The 20,061-nt window shown below is 42.1% G+C and overlaps 1 protein-coding gene across 4 annotated transcripts in view; it reads left to right on the plus strand.

Moving 5' to 3' along the window:
• Positions 1–2,175: 2,175 nt before the first annotated feature.
• IGF2BP2 (insulin like growth factor 2 mRNA binding protein 2) overlaps positions 2,176–20,061 on the plus strand; it is a 186,166-nt gene continuing 168,280 nt past the window's right edge. For 2 of the 4 annotated variants that reach the window (XM_007971841.3, XM_007971842.3), the window contains exons 1-2: positions 2,176–2,436; positions 4,005–4,065. In XM_007971841.3, coding sequence (XP_007970032.1) covers positions 2,259–2,436; positions 4,005–4,065 — 239 coding nt within the window. In that variant the 5' untranslated portion in view covers positions 2,176–2,258. Of the gene's footprint in view, positions 2,437–4,004; positions 4,066–6,116; positions 6,248–20,061 lie in introns of those variants that run through there. The other 2 variants (XM_007971845.3, XM_007971847.3) reach the window with 1 other exon arrangement.

Genomic DNA, 20,061 nt, shown 5'->3' on the forward strand with positions numbered 1-20,061 from the left:
CTTTTTCTACAGAGAGAGAAAAAAATGTGAATAGTTGAGACAAAAGCCAGAATTCAAATAACTGCAAATATCTAGGTGAAAATGGATTCATTATTTTCTCCTCTGGACACCTAATTAGTTAAGAAGATCTCCTTCTCTAGAATAAAGTCTTTTAAAAGTTCATGACTTCCTGGCGGAAAGAAGAGAAACAGGTCAGAAACCGTCTGACCACCCGTTTCTCAACACGCTAGGCAGTTACCCATTTTGTAGCCCTCACAATAGCCCTGCGAGGACTGGTTATCTCCTTATAGATGAAGAAACTTAGGCTCAAGAATGCTGGAACATCTCAGGGCACAAAGCTGGGGACAGAGAGAAGGTCTGAGTCCGGGGCAGTTAGGCCTTCCACTCCAACGGTATTTCCCAGACCAGAATCACCTGGGAGTACTTGCGGAAAATACAAAATCCAGCAAGACCCGTTACCTCCACGCCGCTCACCAACAGGAAAGCTTGGGAAAGACAATACTACTTCACGACCCAGTCAGGAGACCCGAACTTGTTCCATTCCTACATTCGTGACTTCTCCACCCAGGGACACCCCCCGCACCCGCGCCCCAACGCCCTCACAAAACCCAGTATTTCCACGATCAAACCTTCAACTCTCCCAAAGGCCCCCAGAGGTCCAGAGCTTGGAATCTTCTGCCTCGTCACCTCTGAATCCTGCCATTTTTCTCCCTCCTGTAGAATTTCATTTCCTGGCCGGGACCAGGCTCTAACCATCAGGCTTCCAGCCGGGCCCCGGAACTTGCAGCCCGCTCTAGCCTGTCTGGATCCTGCCCGAGCCCCTCGGCTCCAGCCTGCTCTCATCCCAACCCTGCCTCTTCCGTCGGTCACGTTGTTTCCTCCGCTTGGAAGGACCTCTTTCCTCTCCCGGCCCTTCCCAGTGCTCGGGGAACTCCTACACAGCCTGCGCTCCTCCGCTTCCAGCCACCCTCGCCTCCCACCACCCTGGCTTTGGAGCTGAACCGGCCGCGCAGCCAGGCGGCGAGCATCCGTACCCCGGCCGCTGACCCCAGCGCTCCGGCCTCCCCGCAGCCCCTGACCCCTCGGCGTTCGCTTCCCCACCCGCCACCTGGCTTTCGCCGCGGCCGCCCAGGAAACCCTCGGCACTTCCCAGAATAGAGAGCAGCTGCCAACGTCAGGCTGCCGCCTGCCGCGGGGTTCCGGACGCGCGGGGTCTGGGCGGAGGGGACGTGACTCCGTGCTGGCCTTCCGCCTTCCCTCTCCGGTCGGGAAACTGAGGCCCGGGACCGGGAACCACTTTCCCGCGAGCACGGCCCGCGAGGGCCCGCCCGACCCCGGTCCCAGGCGTCCCGACTCCCGCGCGTGATCCTTCGACCACACGCGCCGCTCGGTCGCCTCGGAGAGCGTGGCGGGGAGCGGGTCTCAGAGCGAGCGCACGGCCCGGGAACGCGCAGGGCGCCAGCCTCGGCCAAGTCGCTACGAAAGTTGTTGTCTCCCAGCCTGCCCTCGCCTCTCACCTCCGGGACACACCTTCCCGCTCACCCTGGCAGCCGCGCACTCACATCCGGTCCACCTTGCGCACACCCCTCTCCGCGCTCACTCGCGGCCCCTCTCTCTCCCACGCCCGCGGCTCCCCGTCGCCCCCTCGCGCGCTCCCACCCGCGCCCGGGGCGCGCCTTCCCCGCCCCGCAGCTCGCCCGGCCTCGGCGCCGCGCCTGCCCGGGGTTCCGGCGCCCGGAGCCCCAGTCCGGGGCCGCGACCCGCTTCCGCCCGCCTGGCGCGGGGCCGGAGCCCAAGCAGCCACTGCCGAGCGCTGGGGGCGCGAGGCAAGGGGCGCAGCGGCGCGGGGCGGGGAGGGGGCGCTCGCTCGCTCCCTCTCGGCTGCGCACACGCCCGTACAAACTCTCACACAGACACACGCGGGGTGCGCTGCCGCCGCCCGCCGCTGCTCCTCCTCCCGCCACCGCCTTGAGAGGGAGAGAGAGGGAGGCAGAGAGAGCGCTTTGTCCGCGCGCCGCCGCCCGGCCCGGGACTCTGCCCCGAGGAGGCAGCCGCGCCGAGTCCCCGCCTCCGCCTCTGCCCCCGGGCGGGCCGGGCCGGCCGCGGTGGGGGGAGCCAGGCTGAGGGTGGGGGTGGGTGGCGGGCGGGCGGAGGGCGGGGAGGGGGGGTGGAGGAGGAGGAGAGACGAGGGCAGCGGAGGAGGCGAGGAGCGCCGGGTACCGGGCCGGGGGAGCCGCGGGCTCTCGGGGAAGAGACGGATGATGAACAAGCTTTACATCGGGAACCTGAGCCCCGCCGTCACCGCCGACGACCTCCGGCAGCTCTTTGGGGACAGGAAGCTGCCCCTGGCGGGACAGGTCCTGCTCAAGTCCGGCTACGCCTTCGTGGACTACCCAGACCAGAACTGGGCCATCCGCGCCATCGAGACCCTCTCGGGTGAGCACTCAGCGCGGCCCCCTCCCCCGCCTCGCCCCGCTCAGGCCGGGACGGCGCCGGGAGGGAGGCCGAGTCCGGCGGGCGGCGCCCGGCGGCGGCTCCCGCGCCCGCACGCTCACTTCCACGCACCAGACCCTCAACTCTCGCCGCCAGCCCGCTCCTGGGACGGCCCGCTACCCTCCCCCCACAGCTCCGGACTCTGCCCTAGCCCTCGGGGCCGCAGCCTTGGGGCGCCCCCCGTGCCACTCCGAGGGTTCCCGAGGCTCGCCGGCTCCTTAGGGGCACCCCCTCGTTCCCCTGGCGCCCCTGGCTGGTCTCTGAGCTCCCCCGCCCCCCACCCTTTGAGCGTCCCCCGTCTCACTTCTCCCCTGACCTTCCTGTCACCCCCTTTGTCAGGGTACCCCCTTCCCCAAATCCAGCGTCTCCTCCTCCCCCGGCCGGACCTTCTCTCTTCCCGTGCCTCGTGCCCAGGACCTCTCGCCCTCTGGCGTCTCCCGAGCCGCACTCTCCTTTCGAGCCCCCTCCCCACCTCGCCCCACGGCCCCCCACTTTCGGCACCCCCTCGGCGCCACCCTGATGACCCCCTTCGAGGTCTCGGGGCTCCCCCAGCCCCAGCCCTCGCACGACGGCACATCCCCTCGATCCTCTCCCGAGCCTCAGTCCCCTCTCGCTTGCTCTCTCAAGCGCTCCTATTTTTCTCTGAATTTTTTGTCCGATTTTATTGAGAAGAACTCGGGGCTGGGGGCTTTCCGCCGCCCGTCCCCCCGCCTCCCGCTCGGCCAGAAGCACCTTTTTACGAGGTGCCCTGTCTCAACTCGGTGGGGGCCCGGGTTGAGAACCGGGAAAGAGGCGACCGGGGGGCCCGCGAGCGCGCTGGAGCCCAGACGGGAGACGGAGAGCGACACACACACATACTCGCGCGCGCGCACTCCCCAACTCTCCCCAGCACACGCTCCGCTCCCAGCCGCGCGGGCCCCCGGACCCCGGCCGGCGCCCCCCGAACCCCGGCCGGGCGGGAGCCCCTTCCCCACCGGCGTGTGGAGTGGGGGCGGGGCGGCGGCGAGGCCAAGGTGACACCCTGGAGCGGGCAGGGACAGGGCTTTCGCTGCGGTGGACTCCGGGGGGCTTCGGCTCGTTTTCTCGGGGCCACCGGGAGGAGAGGGCAGGGAGGGGAGCCCGGTGGAGCCTTCGGGCCCCGGGTTAGCGGAATGGAGAGGTGGGGGCCGGGAGAGCAGCGGGGCCGCGCCAGCCCTGCAGCTTGAGTTTCAAATGAGCTCATCCTTTCAAATTGGCGCCGCTCTTTATTAAATTTGTTTTTCCGGTAATGCCACCCACGGCTATACCTGGGGTCCGACCCGGGCTCGCACCCTTCCCGCCTTGTCCCGAGACACGGGGCGCCCACCTTTCTTTCCACTGGGCACCAAGTTCGCCCAGCTCGATCCGGGTAGGAGACCCCTTGGGGGCGCCCGAAGGCGGAGCCCGAGCGTGGAGTTCCGTGCGTGCCCCTCCTAGACCCCCGCGGGCTTGATCTAAGCAAGGTTCTGAGTGCTTTAATTTCTGTTTTAAAGGTAAAGTGGAATTGCATGGGAAAATCATGGAAGTTGATTACTCAGTCTCTAAAAAGCTAAGGTAAATATACTTTGCTTAGTTTTTGTTTTTTTTTTTTTTTTTTTTTTTTTTTTGCGATTGGCCTTACGTATAAGTAAAAAACGTACACACAGCTTTAGAAAACGTGCTTTTGGTAGTTTTTAAAGGGGCTTTTGTTTGTTTCGTTAGTGGAGATGCATAGTTTAGAAAGCTACTTTTTTTTTTTTTTTTTTTTTTTACTTTCATTATATAAGGTGTTTACTGTTCTTGGAAAATATCTGGTGCCTAATTGGGGGTCGGGGTGGCGAACACTAGCTATGTTCAGTTCGCTGGGACCCTGTAACTTGTTTATCAAAAATTGCCTCCCACCCCCATCTCCCGCCCCTACCCCCAGCAGAATAGCAGCAAATGCTTGTCAAGACTTCCTGTGAGATGCGAAGAGTAAATATTTACTATGTCAGCTAAATTGCTTAACTAAACTTAGCGATTAATTACTTTTCTCTTTTAGATAGTTTAATGTTGAATAGTAAAATAATTCAGTAAGGGGTCAATATTTTGCATAGCTTTCTAAAGAAGTGGGTTGTTTGGATTGGATGGCAGTTAAAAGCCGGACTTTTTCAGTCACTGAGACTACTGAGTATAGCTTCTGAGCATTTTGTTGTTGTTGCTTGTAAGAAATGTTTGCGGCTAAAATAAATACCCTTGTGAAATCTATAGTTATATTTAAGTGCACTGTTGTTAATGACGGAGTAACAAGTTTTGTGGAGGTTGGATTTCTCCACAGTGATTTGCTAACATGAGAAGAGAATGAGAAAACATCTTTGTTTAAAGTTTATTGTGGACTTTAAATTGGGCCCTTTATTACTCATTCTAAATTTTTTTCTTCTGCTGTGTGTCGAAACTTAGTTTATATCCCATTCACATACATTTCTTCACCATTAGTCATTAGGTAGCTGGACTGGAGCTGTTCAGTGAAGTTTTTGATTACTACTTTTACAGTTTATCAGTCAACAGTGTAACCACCTGATTTTTGCCAGGATTGAGTAGATTTTAAAACAAACTACCCTCGTTTTGTAAATACTTAGATGTGTTGTTGAAGGGATTTTAAAAAATTGTGTGCCACATTTCCAGATATGTTTTAAGTAAGCAACAGAATAACTATTTGCTAATGACTTCTGTGGAATATGAGAAAACTACTTAAATCCTGTTTTTTTTTTTTTAATTTAAAAAAGGTGAGTTATGATTTGCGGTTTCATGTGTAATATTAAGCTAGTTCTTGCCTCTGTTGGGAAAGATGTAATATGTAACCAATTGGTTTTCAATAAGGTATTCTAAATTTGTATACTTTTCTTTAAAATAATATTTTTTGCTTGAGAAGTCCAAGTTGAAGCTTTCTGATATATTATTTACTGCAAATATAAATTACTATCTCATAACACTTGAAAATTTGCAGAATGAATATATTGAACAGTGAAATAACTACCCCAAATATTTGATACAGTATGTTTCTGTAAATGTCTAATTCTGTTGGCTGTTTGTGGTCATGAATACTTTTGGGGGTTATAATTAGTAAAAAAAAAAAAAAAAAAACCAAAAAAAAAAACACTAGAATTTTATCTTTGTTGGTGTCTCATTTCATGTTGCAGTGTGCATTTGATTTTGTAGTATACGTGAAATACTGGTTTGTCTAAAGTTATTAACAGCTCCTAAAACTTCTCACAGATGTACTACTTTTTATCTTTTTTCTTTCAAAATGAAGATTATTTGCTGTTAGCCAGAGTGTCATTTAAGTAATCTTATTCTGTTTAAGAGTTCAGAATTAAAGGCATGTCCCCAGTTTTTAGTATAAATTAAGTAAAGAGCATTCTAGGATTTATACAGCCCTATTAGTTGATGATTTCTTTGAACATGTGGGCGATGTGAAATACCCAGGAGGTAGATTAAAATGCGCTGTGTATGATTCACTACACTGAAAATGTTTAACATTCCAAATGTATGCATAAGCTGCTGCTGTAGAGGAGTTGCATCATTTCTGATTGGATGGTTTTAATCTTTTTTCCTTTCCTTTATTAGTTTAAATGCAGAAATTAGCTACTTGTACTGCAGGCTAAGGGAGAGATAGCTAATGACCGGTATTGTGTACTGAGATCAGACTTCAGGGATGAAGCAGCTGTATGTTCTCATGTCCTGGACACTACCACGTTGGTGGCTTTCTAAACCCAGGGTACTGTGACATTTGAAACCAAAGCTTTTATGTTATATGGAGACTATTTTGGTGTTCTTGTGTTGCATTTCTATGAATATTAACAAGTTAGAAGTAAATTTGGCAGTGTTAAGTTAATTCTATATGTGGTTTTTGTGTTAGTTGAAGTGAAAATGGGAAGAAAACAGTTCATCCTCATTGCTTGCTTACTTAAAAGTCGTTCAACAATTGAGTGCATTTTCTTTGTATTGTAGTGATTTCTTTGATTTCTCAAGAATTAGTTTTAATATCTATATCTCATAGATTTTTTAAAGTTAATGATAGTTTGGGAGGAGATGTTTTTATCTTATGAAATTATTGGCATGCCATTTGCTTACCAATTGTATCTTTTGTTAAATATTCTGGCATCATTTTATAATAGTGTAATAGACTAGATACCATTATTTTCTCAGGTCACTTAGAAATAGAAAACTCTTTTCTTTTTACAACATATGTTTCATTCTTATTGAATGCAAATTATTCTAATGTCAACCACACATAAAGCATTTATTTCTCTTTGTTGGTTTCAGGCTCTGTTGAATAAAAGTGTTTGAATCTTTTTTCTCTATCAGTATTTCTTGGTAGTACATATGGTCAAATGTTTATTAAAGAGGAAAAAGCTGGTAAGCTTTAAAATGCTGTTAAAAGTTTTGGAAACTTCCTTGACAGAAGTTTCATTTTTGGTGTTGATGAAGATTAACTTAAAAATTATGTGTATATGTGTATATATATATACACACACACACATACACACATATTGCATGCCTTGTTTTGAACATGCTAACTTGAATGTGCTTTTGTACCTAAAGTTGAATGATTCTGTGAGAAACAAAACTTTGAAAAATGCAACTGCTGCCCACCTCTAGGAAGTAACTAAGTGGTTCTAGACATTCTTTCACTGAGATGGTGTGAATACTATGAGATAGTGTAGGAAAAAGCTATGAATTTGTCTTTCATGAGTTAAAAATCAGTAATTGTATTCACTCCAATGCAAATGAATTTGGTCTCCTATAGGAATGTTAAAGAAAACAGTATCTCAATTGTATTTTGCTTGTATGTACTACATTGTGTATCGTTGAATTAAATACCAAAAAGAAGAAAAAACCACCCAATCTCAGGCCCTCCCTGCAGTAAAGTCTTTTGCTGCAGCAAAGTCTTTTGCTGCATCAATTTTTAGTTTTCTAAAAACAGAAGTGACTTTTATTAGGTTAAAATTGTGTGGCATCTTCCTATTTTAAGAATTTGTTGACTTAGAAATTAATACCTGCATTTGCTTACATAGATTCCATGTGTAGATATAACATATATTAACACAGAATACATGATATTAAACTGTAAGATTACTTTTGATTTGGCTTTGGAGTTAAACTTTTAGTTTCCTAGGAAAAAAAAAATATTGTTAGTAATTTTTTCACATGGTGCTAGGTAATACCATAGAGAGTTGCACATCGGTATGACCTCGAAGAGATAAGTATTAGAGTTAAAATAGAAGCAATACAGGAAAAAATGAATTTGATGACATTGGTTAAAAATTCTAGTTTACATTTTTAAAAGACTGGTTATTTGATGCTTTTACCTCATTTAATTAAATGTTAGAAACCAATGAGATTTATACATCAAATAGATTTTATGGTTTGCTTGATTTTTTTCAATTCACCAAATACATAAAAATTTTTAAATCATAATATAACAATTTATAAAACTATTTAATGGCTGAACACCTAAACATTAATTCCAAAGGGTGATTTGTGATATGTAGTACAGCTGCCAAATAGTGCTTTTTGTGTGTTTCCTTATACTTATGGCCAGGTGTATGATGACCAGTAAGAGATGGTCTAAGCATTTTGTTTTTTATTGTGTTAACCTGAGATTATCCTTTGGTAGAGAGAAGATGAGAGAATATTAGTAATATTTGTACAAAGTCTTTTATACTTGATGATCTAAAATACAATATGTTTTCTTTAAGAGAAAAGCATTTAACTTTAAAAATATTTTTAAAAGAAGATTTAGAACAAATTGCATATCAAAATTGTCATTTCACTATTATTTTGAGTAAACACATGGTTTTTGTGTTTTTTTAATGTGTGGAGGTTGCTCCAGATTTTCAAGTACTGTGCTGGGGAAATGTAAATGATTTTGAATTATGCATAAAAGGATAGTGACTTAGGCACATTTATTAAAAGTCAAAAAAGCTATGAAAACCAGATTTCAACAGGAACTGTTTATATATTTGATACTGTCAAGCTTTTCTAAATATTTGCTGTCTGTAGCTGAATCACTCTTCCAAGTCCTTTATGAAACCCTCAAAAGTAGATGAGCAATTGGTCAGAATTGTTAGAGGACATTATTTGAACTAAATATTTCCTCTCTCTGTTTCAGTGGTGTATGTGCAAGTGTGTGTGTATGTTTTTTGTGGGGGAGAGTTTCAGGTAGATGGTATCAAGAGGGAGCAGGAGATCTTTAATTGAACAACAGTTGCTCTGGAATGCAGTCCTGAGAAGGCTCAAGAAAGTTGCTTGGTGATTGAAACCTGTGGCAAAGGGAATCAAGTGCAGTGATATTTGCCTTGAGTGATGGATAATTCTTGTAGGTGGTTAACCTTGTTGTGAAAGCCAAGTCATAGGTACCTGGAATAGCTTTTACAGTGAGCATGCTACTGAAAGGACTGTCTGTGCAGCATCTGCCCTCCTTCCTTTTTACTTGGCTGTCCCCTGTCACAAATGATTTTGTGAAGGCTTTGATGATTTTGTAAGCCATTTTTTAAGTGCCAGAAAATTCAAGATTTGAATATGCACTTTCGTTTAGAAATTCTATACTTTGAAAAGCAATATGGTATTTTGCATAACACAAGTGCTCTCAGTGAGTAAACTTCATTAGAAGAAGCGTTATATTGAAATAGTTTCTTTGGAGACCTGAAAATGCTGAATAATATATTTCAAAATATATTTTTAAAAATCATATTTAAACATCACAAAAGTGTCTTCAGTATTCTTTTCAGTGTTATAAAGTAGTGGGCTTGGCTAAGCTAATTTTTAGAGTTTATGCTCTAAAACTTTCAGTCAAAGCATTATCTCTCAAAAGCTATGATTAACTTCTTAAACTGAGAGATGGGAGTGTTCTGTTTAACAAAACATGCCCCCAGAATTTATTAGTAAAGTTTTATCCTTCTTATATTCAAATTCAAGTTCAAATTATTTTGGGTATTCATTCAAAAGCAGTATCATTGAACAAATAATAGCAAATAAACAGCAAACACCTACCAACGAAGATAAGTCTTTCCTCCCATTTATCATCACCATTAAAACATTTTAAATCTTTTACTTTATAATTTGACTTCATGCTTACAAACTTATAATTTTCATTTGGTGGCATGGACTCTATGGGTTCTATTTTAGGCAGCAAAATTGCAGAGTGCTCAGAGCATTATTTTTAAGGTTTTACTTTTCCTGTTTTGATCATGGATTTTAGTCTGGTCTCTCCATAAAATAGTGAAGAAAAATTACTTTCTTCTGTAGAAAACTTCAGATTCCATTGCTTGGCTGCCAAAGAGAAGAAGGAATACAATAATTATTTCTTTAATTTGGTTTAGAGTTTGATGATTGAGATAGAATAAGTACAACAGTGAAAATGGATGCTTTTGCATTAATAGGAGGCATTCAAGCCCAAAAGCTAGCCCTATTCCATCATTTGATAGTTATGTCTCCTCCCTAAGCCTCTGCTTTTCACTAAATAACATCTGTATTTTTGAGATACATTTTGTTTATTCCTCATTATTTATGTGTTCTACACTTTATTTCTTAAAATGTGAACACTCAGTAAGGATTTTCCCATTCTGTTTAGTGTCAAGGACATTTCATAAATAAAGCAGATATTTTAATAAGTCTGATAAATGAAAATTAAGAGTTTTGATGCATGTTTTGTGCTTTCTCTTATTTACCCATATCATAATAAATGCTACATCTAATGACCAGAAAAATTTGTATGGGAACATTGCAAAAAGAATTGTATTTTCAGTTTTTCTTATTGTCATACAATTAATGTGTCTCAAAGTAAGGACTTGCCTTAGTGGGAAGCTTGAATTTTTAAATTTTTGTTTTAAATGTGATCAGAAAGGTTGATGATTTCATGTATTGGTATTTAAACAATGCTAGTAATATTATCTCAGGGAGGAGTATTTTTTGTGCCTGCATCTTATATTCATACAGTACTGATGCTGTTCCAGCCTCTTTGACACATAATTTCATTTATTCCAAATAATAATTTTCTGAAAAACAGGACAATTGTTATTATCTCTTTTTTTTTGGATGAGGAAACTCGGTCTCAGAGAAGCTTAATAATTTGCTTAAGGCCACATGACTGTTAGTTAAGTAGTAGGGCTAGAACCCAGGTCTTCTGAGGTCCCTGAGTCTCACTCCACCGTACTTCCTCTCCGTTTAACGTTTTAAATTTAAAAAGTCAGCTGAATGTGTTACAAAGTTCAAAGAGTGCTATTCAAGAGTGGTAGAAATATATGAAAATACATTTGTGAATTGAACCTTCGCAATAATCCTACATCGGTCTCAGTGATCTGTACTTTGCTATAATTTTTAGAAAAAAATAATTAGAAACAGAGGTAATTTTAAAAGTAGCATTGCACCTCTTCCCATCTCTGTGTTGCCCAAGGACAGAAGTGGGGAGTATACCTAAGCAGGTTGTAGGGTTGTTGTTGTTGTTACTTTGCTTTTTTCAGCAGTTGCATTCCTGACATAAGACAAACATTTCTTTCAACATCTGAGCCACACAGATTAGACAGCGAACCGTCACCCGGGTCAAGACTATGTGCCATGTGGTAAATGAAAGTCTAGCTCAAGAACTCTCCTGGGTAGATTCTTCACGGGGTTCAGACAGCCTGTTGCAGAGGTCAGGCCTGTGTTGTGGTTTACGTGTTTCCCTGGTAGGAACTGCCAGGTCTTTCCCAGAGGTGGTATCTCTCTCTATGTCACTTTCTGTACTGAATAAGGCCTTGGGCCTCTCCTTTGAGTATGGGGTGAGTGTTAATAGGGATAGTATCCATAAAGTTCTCAGAGTTCTTTATTAATTTTACAATCGCTCAAAAACATACGCTAAATAACAAAGCATGTGAAGTACAATTCATTTCCCCTCAACTGTAAACTTTTCCTGCATTTATTTTCGTTTCCTTTAACTTTTGTGGACTGTTTATGGTGGTGGTGGGAGGGAGGGAGGAATTATCAAGGAAAAAAAATAGGTGAAAGAAGGTTATTTCCAACTGCCCATGCATTTCTTCAAGTTAATGCATTCCAGAGTGGTGTATAGCATTTTCTATGGAATTCTAACTCAGGAGATGGGGGAGAGGAAGAGAGGTAACTAATACTGGGTGGCTGCTATGTGCTAGGCACTGGACTAGGCTTCCTGTTTTATCCTCCCCACAGCCTGAAGAGATCCATCTTTATCCTTCTTACACAAAGGGCTCCAAAGCTTCAAACTCTAAAATAACTCCTTTCTCCTGACCAAAACTTCAGAAGGCAGTGACTACCTTACCCTTGCTGTCCATCTCATTTGAATACTGCAGCAGAACCTTAGCAATGAAGTAGAAAGTTGTGATAATATGTACACAGGCTATAGAGTAACTTTTTATATTATTCCTACCTTGGAATAAGAGACAAAATTTCCATATATAAAACCTATGCTGAGAAAGATTAGGAGCTGACATTCTGTATATTTTTAATTTAATGTAATTGAAAAGAATTAAAAGTGTTAGTCTTAATTTGAAGTCATCCTGTAGTAGAAACATTTATAATTATATAAAGAGAAAGAGGTTTTTTTTAAAAAAAAAATCATTGCGGTTGACAGTTAAGTGCAAAAAACATACATGTATGCAGTGTGGGAGGAGGGTCTGTTCCATGCTTTTGACCCAGATATACATATTTTTTCAAATCCTGAAAAAAACTTGAGGTTTTTTGTTTAGGATACAGATGTTACACAAAGGTTGGCATGCTTTCATTTTTATATGTATTTTTAAAAATGTCTGTGTCTTAGAGAAGGAAAATATGGAATTTTTGTAAATTACTTTTTAGAAAATGGTTCACCTTATTAACTTTAGAACATTTTAAACCTCTTTGACACATGAAAAAGCCAGTGAAAGCACTTTTTGATACAATACTTAAGTATCTTATGCATCTGTTACTTTTTTATCTCATGCATTTTGTTATTATTTTGTTTAGTAACACAGGACTTCAGATAGTTATACTACCAATGAAATGAGATATATAAGAGGTTTTCTTCTAGATAGACGCCATGCTTTTTGACAAGAATGTAATTTTATGTAATTTATGAGATAAAATAATTACTTTCCTCAGTCAAGAACCTCTAATAAAGCTTAAAAGATTACCAGGAAAGACATTTGTATACTATATCTTCTCTTTCTCTTTGAAAAATGAAACAAAAAATCGAGTGGTGATTCTTTGGACAGGTTAACCTCATACCAATTCATGAAATAGAGGGTGTTTTTGAAAAAGCTCATGTGAGGATAGGCTATATAGTATTTTTGGATTACATGGAGACCTTTTACTTTGGTCCTTCCTGATCTTTGTGATTTTAACAATGCATACTTTGAAATTTCAGTGGATGTTTTTCTTTATCATTGTATGAATAAGATTTTGAAGTAAAATGTTTTGTGCTTCTTTATTTGAGAGAGTCAGATGTAGATGATAAAAGCAGTTTAACCCTGAAAAAGTGCAGTTGCGCCTCTTCAATTATTAAGAAAGAAGGAAGGGAGGAGGGAAAGGGAGGGAGGAGAGGAGAAAGGAGGAGACCATAGAAGCGTAGGTGACTAAACCATGTGTACAGCTTCTGCATTTTCTTTCTCTACTTCCAGAGCACGTGGCAAAGACTGGTCCTCACTGATAGTGTGTGGAAGATAGTGATTCCAACGGTGACAGCAGGACTGGGAGTCTCACACAACATATTCTTTTCTTTGACACTTAAAAACTCTGAGTATGTGGTTGGCCTGCCCCAAAAAAGGTTTTGCATTTCTTTCTCTAAGGCCTCACACCAGCCACTTCCTCTCTTATTCTCCTTCTCCTTTGCATTTCCTTGGGGATGGCTGGAAAGGGCTGGCAGTGCGGTGCCTGGCGTGTAGGCCTGCCTGCAGCTCCATTGCCCCCTGGTTGGCCGAGGGTTGGGGCAGCCGGGGAGGCCTGTGTGTGCTTGCTCAATGTGTTGGAATGTATGGGTTCTGTGGCATACGCTTACTTGGAATGTGCAGCAGACACATGAGCTTCGATGGTCGTGGGGGTCTAACATTGTAGGCTTTTGTAAGTGGTTGAAAATGTGGGTTACTTTTTTCCCCTGAAGTGCAGTTGTATTTATTCTTTGGAAAGGGAAAACATCTTTATTTTTTGTTTTTAAACCATTGATGGATAAAAAATAATGTTGTGGATGCATGAATAATCTAGCCTCTCTCCTGGATCCAGCTGTACTACTGTTTACCCCTTTCTTTTCGAACTGATAGTGATGTCTTCAAGTCATGGACACTGAATTTGTAAACTAAGCCTTGTAAAACTCCCTGAGTTGTGCCACCACTGAAGATGATGAAGTCAAGGATCTGAGAAACCAAATTTTAAGCTCAGATATTGAAAAATGTGGAATTGATTCTCCCTTTTTAGGAATAGAGAACAAAATACTAGTTGCTTAGTATTTGAAATTTTTGGCTGTTTATTATTTAAAAAAATATTTATATATTTTTCTCAAAATATTTGAGATGACAAAGGTACAGATTACTCAATTATTTGAATTAAAGAAGACAGAGATTTAGATTTGTAAAGTAGGTAAGTCGAAAACGCATTTTGAGAGTTACAGAGGGCCCAGGAACAGGTGGTTGGTTCTAATATAATTATTTCTACATCACTAGAGTTTTGCCAGGGAAGAGTTGGCTCTTTGTTCATTGATTTGTATATTAATGGTATGTTGTGTCTATTTCAATAATGGTTTCAAAACAATGATTTGGATATTGAAATTGATCAGTGGCTTTAGTTCACGTGTATCAATTATGGTCAAGGTGTTAATACCTACCTCACACATTTCTAGGCCAACGTTGTATCTTTTGTTCTCTATGGCAGTTTTTATTAAACACTGTTCCATACAGCCTTAGGATTCCAAGGAGATGCCAATTTATGGGAAGGACGAATGGGTGTATGTACGTGGGAATCCTGGCTTCTTATCCACCGTGCAGTACGAAGACAGCTGCATTTGTTGCTGTTTTATATATAGAATTGGAGTTGAGTCTAAGATTTGGTTTAGAAAAGGGGTTTGCTGCTTTAAAACACAGTTTGTAAGCACCCACCCTACAGTGTGTAATTCTGAGTCTTGAGTCCATTCCCTGATTTGGCCCTTCAGCAGACAACAATGCCTTTTCTTGAGGAAAGTTTAGACCCTGCCCTTGTTACTCCTACATCTGCTTTCCATGGACTGGCCCTCTATTTCCTGTCACTTTCATTTTGGTAACAGATGTCTGCTTTGCCAACTGCATGCCAGACTACTAAATCTATGGATTTTTCTATAGTCAACAACATAGAATGCATGCCCTTCAGGAACTTTCCAGGGAGCTCTTTGGCCAGTGATTGCACTCTGGCTCTTGGCAGAGCCATTAGAGTCAACTGCCTTTGAAGAGTGATGGGCATGGTGACACGGGACCCATTCATTCATCGAGAACAAGTTTTTGCTTCAGGACGTGGAAACAGAGTTGGCTTCCTAATCCTTCTTGAGGCAGAGCAGCCTTCCTCTTATCTGTTGTATAAGGTGGGGCTCCATGAACACAGGAGTGATCTTCAAAACATTTTCAGTTAGTTAGAACGAATGCCCAACAAATGAGCTGGGTCACAAGCCGTGGTACTCTAATACACTCCCCCTCAGTATCAGTCCTGCATACATGATTTTTGTTCAAAAACAGGATATTACTTTAAAACAGTAAAAATACTGTTCTCTCAATGATTGGCCAAGGACTCTTGGAAAGTCCTGAAAGTCCTTGGAATTTAGCTACGTGTTGTTAAAGATCCCCTGAGAGGTTCTGATGCCCAGGCGGGGAGGGGGAGAGAGAGAGAGAGAGAGAGAGACACCCCACTCTGAGCACTGTTCCCTGCCATGTACCCCATCACTCTAGCCTCCCACAGACTGGCCTTCAGAGACCCATGGTTTCTTATTGTGCACATAACTTTTGTAGTAGGATTTTTGTAAGAGATCACCATATGTTTACAGGGGTGGATGATGTATGTGGTGGCGAGGGTGGTCTGGATATGCAGGAGGGGCAGCTATTAGTCAGCTCCAGCCAACTGCTGCCATTTGGAAATGTAGGGCCAGTGTTCTCAAATCTGATTTTTCAAGAGAAGGTGGAAGTTAGAGTTATTATGTTAAATATCTGAAGTTTTAAATATTTTAAATATTAAACAATTCAAAAATTTTTATAGACACTGAAGGTCAAAAAAAGACAGCTGTGGGTTGAATCCAGTTCACAGTCTCTGCCACATGAAAATCTGTATCTTCTGTAAAACATTGTTGAAGATACTGTCGTTTATGTTTAGTATCCCTTACACATAGGCTTGTCTATGAGTGAGAGGGAAAAGTCCTTTTCTTGATAGACAGGATGAACTCGTATGGATCTTATCTAATGATGATAGCTGTTTGGAAACTCAAAATCAAATTAGGTCTTAGTTGCAGTGGCTGTTTTTCATCAATTATGATTTTACTTATTAGTAAAATAATAATTATTTTATTTTCTCCATTATAAAGTACCCTACATTTTAATCTTTATGTGATGATCTTACTGTGTTTGTTATGTTAAACCATTTAAAATTCTTTTGTAAATGTAGAATATGTATACATATGCTGAATATGTGACTGTCCTATAAGTTATATAGTATTTCATAATACATGTTCATGAAAAAAAAAAAAGCCTCTATTTTCATATAATTGGAGGAACAGGTTTCCACATCAATCTAAATTACACCCTCTCCAATTAAACACGAAGCCAACTATAGATGATGTTTTAAACCACTTTCTAAGAAAATTTGATTCTCATATGTCCAGAAAACATGTTGTAAAGTAAAAACTTGAGTAGTTCTGTTTTTTTTTTTGTTTTTTGTTTTTTGTTTTTTTTGAGACAGTCTCGCTCTGTGTTGCCCAGGCTGGAGTACAGTGGCGCCATCTTGGTTCACTGCAATCTCTGCCTCCTGGGTTCAAGCAATTCTCCTGCCTCAGCCTCCCGAGTAGCTGGGATTACAAGTGCCCGCCACCACACTTGGCTAATTTTTGTATTTTTAGTAGAGATGGGGTTTTACCATGTTGGCCAGGCTGATCTTGAACTCCTGACCTCAGGTGATCTGCCCGCCTGGGCCCCCCAAAGTGCTGGGATTACAGGCATGAGCCACCACACCTGGCCATTCTGCCTGTTAAATGTCTGATACAAGGCAAATGGTTTTTAAAAGCACACAGTGTGCCATAGGAAAATTCAGTGGTGAAAAATCGTGCTTTTAAATAATTTGAAAAGTGTTTTGGTTACTACTGCACTTTTCTGTATTTAAGTTAAGGAAATTGAAGGCCATATGGACTCTGCTTCTGTTCCCTGGATGTGGAAAATAATCATTAAGGCTAAAGGAAAGGAAACTTCCAGTTGCCTAAGGGACCTTTTTAAAAAACAAAATTAAAAGCCCCAGACTACTCTGATAGTTGGCATTAGCATTTAAAAAAATGTATAACTTACATGCAGAATGAAATAACTCATTAGTAATCACTTTATAGTGGTCAGGTAAAGCGCATGTCTTAGAAAACTTAGGTTAGCAAATCATAGATGGTAGCGCATAGAAGAGTGGCACATGGGAGCCTGGTAATTCAGCACTTTATTAATATTTGACTTCCCTCGTTTGTGATGGATCTTAACGCTTCTGCAAAAATAGCCAACTCTATTTTCTGGGCTGCTCTTTTGAATTTAAAAAATGTGAAGTTCCACGAGGGCTGGGTCTTATTTTTTCTTTGCACAGGTGCACCTTGAGTGCCTTGAGTAGTGGAAATGGCTGTTCATGAAATATTTTTGAATAAATTAAGATTGAAGCTGTAATATCATTAAAAGTTTACTTTTATTTCTTCCCTTTTCCTCTTATTTTTCTTCTTTATTTTCAGAATGAAGGGGAAAAATTGTGGTTGAAAGATTTTGCTTTTTTGTGAATGGGTTTTTAAAACTTTTTACTTCATTAAAATTTTGTTTTCTTTCTTTCCTTTCTTTCTGACAGGGTCTCACTCTGTCACCCAGACTAGGCTGCAGTGGTGCGATGATGGTTCACTGCAGCCTCGTCCTCCAGGGCTCAGGTGATCCTCCCACCTCAGACTCCTGAGTAGCTGGGACTACAGGCATGAGCCTCTGTACCCAGCCTTTTAAAACTTCCGAGTGAATCTTTGGCCTTAGTGGAATAACATCTCTTTGTGGGCATTTTAGGTATGAAGGTTCTTTAAACCTTCATAAGGCTGGCTGCAAAGAACAGTTGCACAGGGCTGCAAAATAAGCATTGGAAAAAGGAAAATTTTAGAGTTGGTGGAACCAGAATAGGTTTCACAAATCAGTCTTTCTTTTCTTTCTTTTTTTATCAAATAAGGTAAGAATAGGTTGGTTTTTAGAATTACAAGATTCAGTATGATTACATGAAAATATAATTTTCCTCATAGGTATTTCTCCCTGAAAGTCAAATTCCATTAAAAATTTACTGGGAAGCACAGAAGAAAAATCTATTTGAAGTAAAAACAAAACCAAAACAAAAAACCCAACTAGATGTTCGCTTATTGCAATATAATAGGTGGATACAAACATCAGACTTAAGATATGTTTGTTTATAATAAATTAAGCAGATAGCACCTAAAGTTACTGTGAAACAACCAGACAAGTCAACAATGATACCTACCAATGGACAAAGTAATTCATACGTAACCAACAAAGTGACTGACTAAATTTTAATTGCAAAGCAGAATGCTGTCAAATGCTCTGTATTAGACTGGGCGTGGTGGCTCATGCTTGTAATCCCAGCACTTTGGGAGGCTGAGGCGGGTGGATTGCTTGAGGCCAGGAATTTGAGACCAACCTGGCCAACATGGCGAAACCCCATCTCTACTAAAATGATTAAAAAAAAATAGGTGTGGTGGCACACACCTGTGGTCCCAGCTACTTAGGAGGCTGAGGCATGAGAATTGCTTCAGCCTGCGAGGCAGAGATTGCAGTGAGCTGAGATTGCACCAGCTCACTCCAGCCTAGGTAATAGAGACCCTGTCTCAGAAGAAAAAAATAAAAATTAAAAAGAGCTCTCTGTTAGTAATCTATCAACAATTTAATTTTTAAAATTATTATTATTATTTATTATTTTTGAGATGGAGTTTAGCTCTTGTTGCCCAGGCTGGAGTGCAATGGTGTGATCTCAACTCACTGAAACCTCTACCTCCTAGGTTCAAGCAATTCTCCTGCGTCAGCCTCCCTGGTAGCTTGGATTACAGGTGCCTGCCACCACACTCGGGTAATTTTTTTTTTTTTTGTATTTTTAGTGGAGATAGTGTTTCACCATGTTGGCAGGCTGGTCTCGAACTCCTGACCTCAGGTGATCCACCCACCTCGACTTCCCAAAGTGCTAGGATTACAGGTGTGAGCCATCGTGCCCAGCCTCTATTAGCAATTTAAAACATTTTTCTTTCGTTTCTTTTTTTTCCTTTTTTCTTTTCTTTCTTTCTTTCTTTTTTTTTTTTTTTAAAGAAATGAGGTCTTGGTATCTTATCCAGGCTGGACTTGAACTCCCAGGCTCAAGCTATTCTCGCACCTCAGCCTCCTAAATAGCTGGGACTGTAGGCATGTACCACTACATCCAGCTAATTAAAATAACAAACATTTATTATCTCACATGTTTTCTGAGGATCAGGACAATGTCAGCATTTTAGCTGGATTATTCTGACTCATGATCTTTCAGGAGATGGCAGTCAAGTTGCCAGCTGGGGCTGCAGTCATCCGATGGCTCAGCAGGGGCTGGAAGGTTGACTACTAAGCTTACTCATGTGGTTGTTGGCTGGAGGCCTTAGTTCCTCACCACATGACAGCAGTCTTCCCCCAGAGTGAGTAAAACAAGAAAGCCAAGGAGAGTGACATCACATTGTCTTTTATGTTGCAGTCACTGAGTCTGCCTCACTTTGTTCATTAAACATGAGACATGAAGTACAGCCCATATTCTATGGGAAAGGATTACTCAATAAGTTGAATACCAAGAGATGACAATCTTTGGGAGCCATCTTGGTTTTTAATAAAGTTAATTAGGAAAAGTCAACAAATTGAAACGACACTTAAATTTGGGGCATATACTGAAAAATAATAATCCCCTTACATTTATAATTAACCTCTTTTGGAGTAAAACTGGAATTTCTTTTAACATTATAAGAAATAAGGCTCTTAGGCACACACGGTGAATGTCTAAGGTTCAATTATCAATTGTACTAGCCCAGAAGTATTTCTGAAAATCCAGGAAACACAGGTTTCCAAAGGCTGACAACCAATACAACTAGAGTTAGCACATATCCAGGGACCTCAGAGGAGTGGTCTCATTGCTGAATCCTTTTATGATCCTTACTGAATTTTCACAACAGTTTGTAGAATGAGGAAGGAAGATAGTGTTATCCCCATTTCATAAATTAGGGAACTAAGGCCTAAATTGTTCTCAGTGCTTTAGGTGGGGTCACATTTTTAGCATTCAACCTCAGGTTTTTATTCTTTTTCTTCACCTTTC

This window comes from Chlorocebus sabaeus, chromosome 15 (genome assembly GCF_047675955.1).
Source record: "Chlorocebus sabaeus isolate Y175 chromosome 15, mChlSab1.0.hap1, whole genome shotgun sequence".
NCBI lineage: Eukaryota > Metazoa > Chordata > Mammalia > Primates > Cercopithecidae > Chlorocebus > Chlorocebus sabaeus.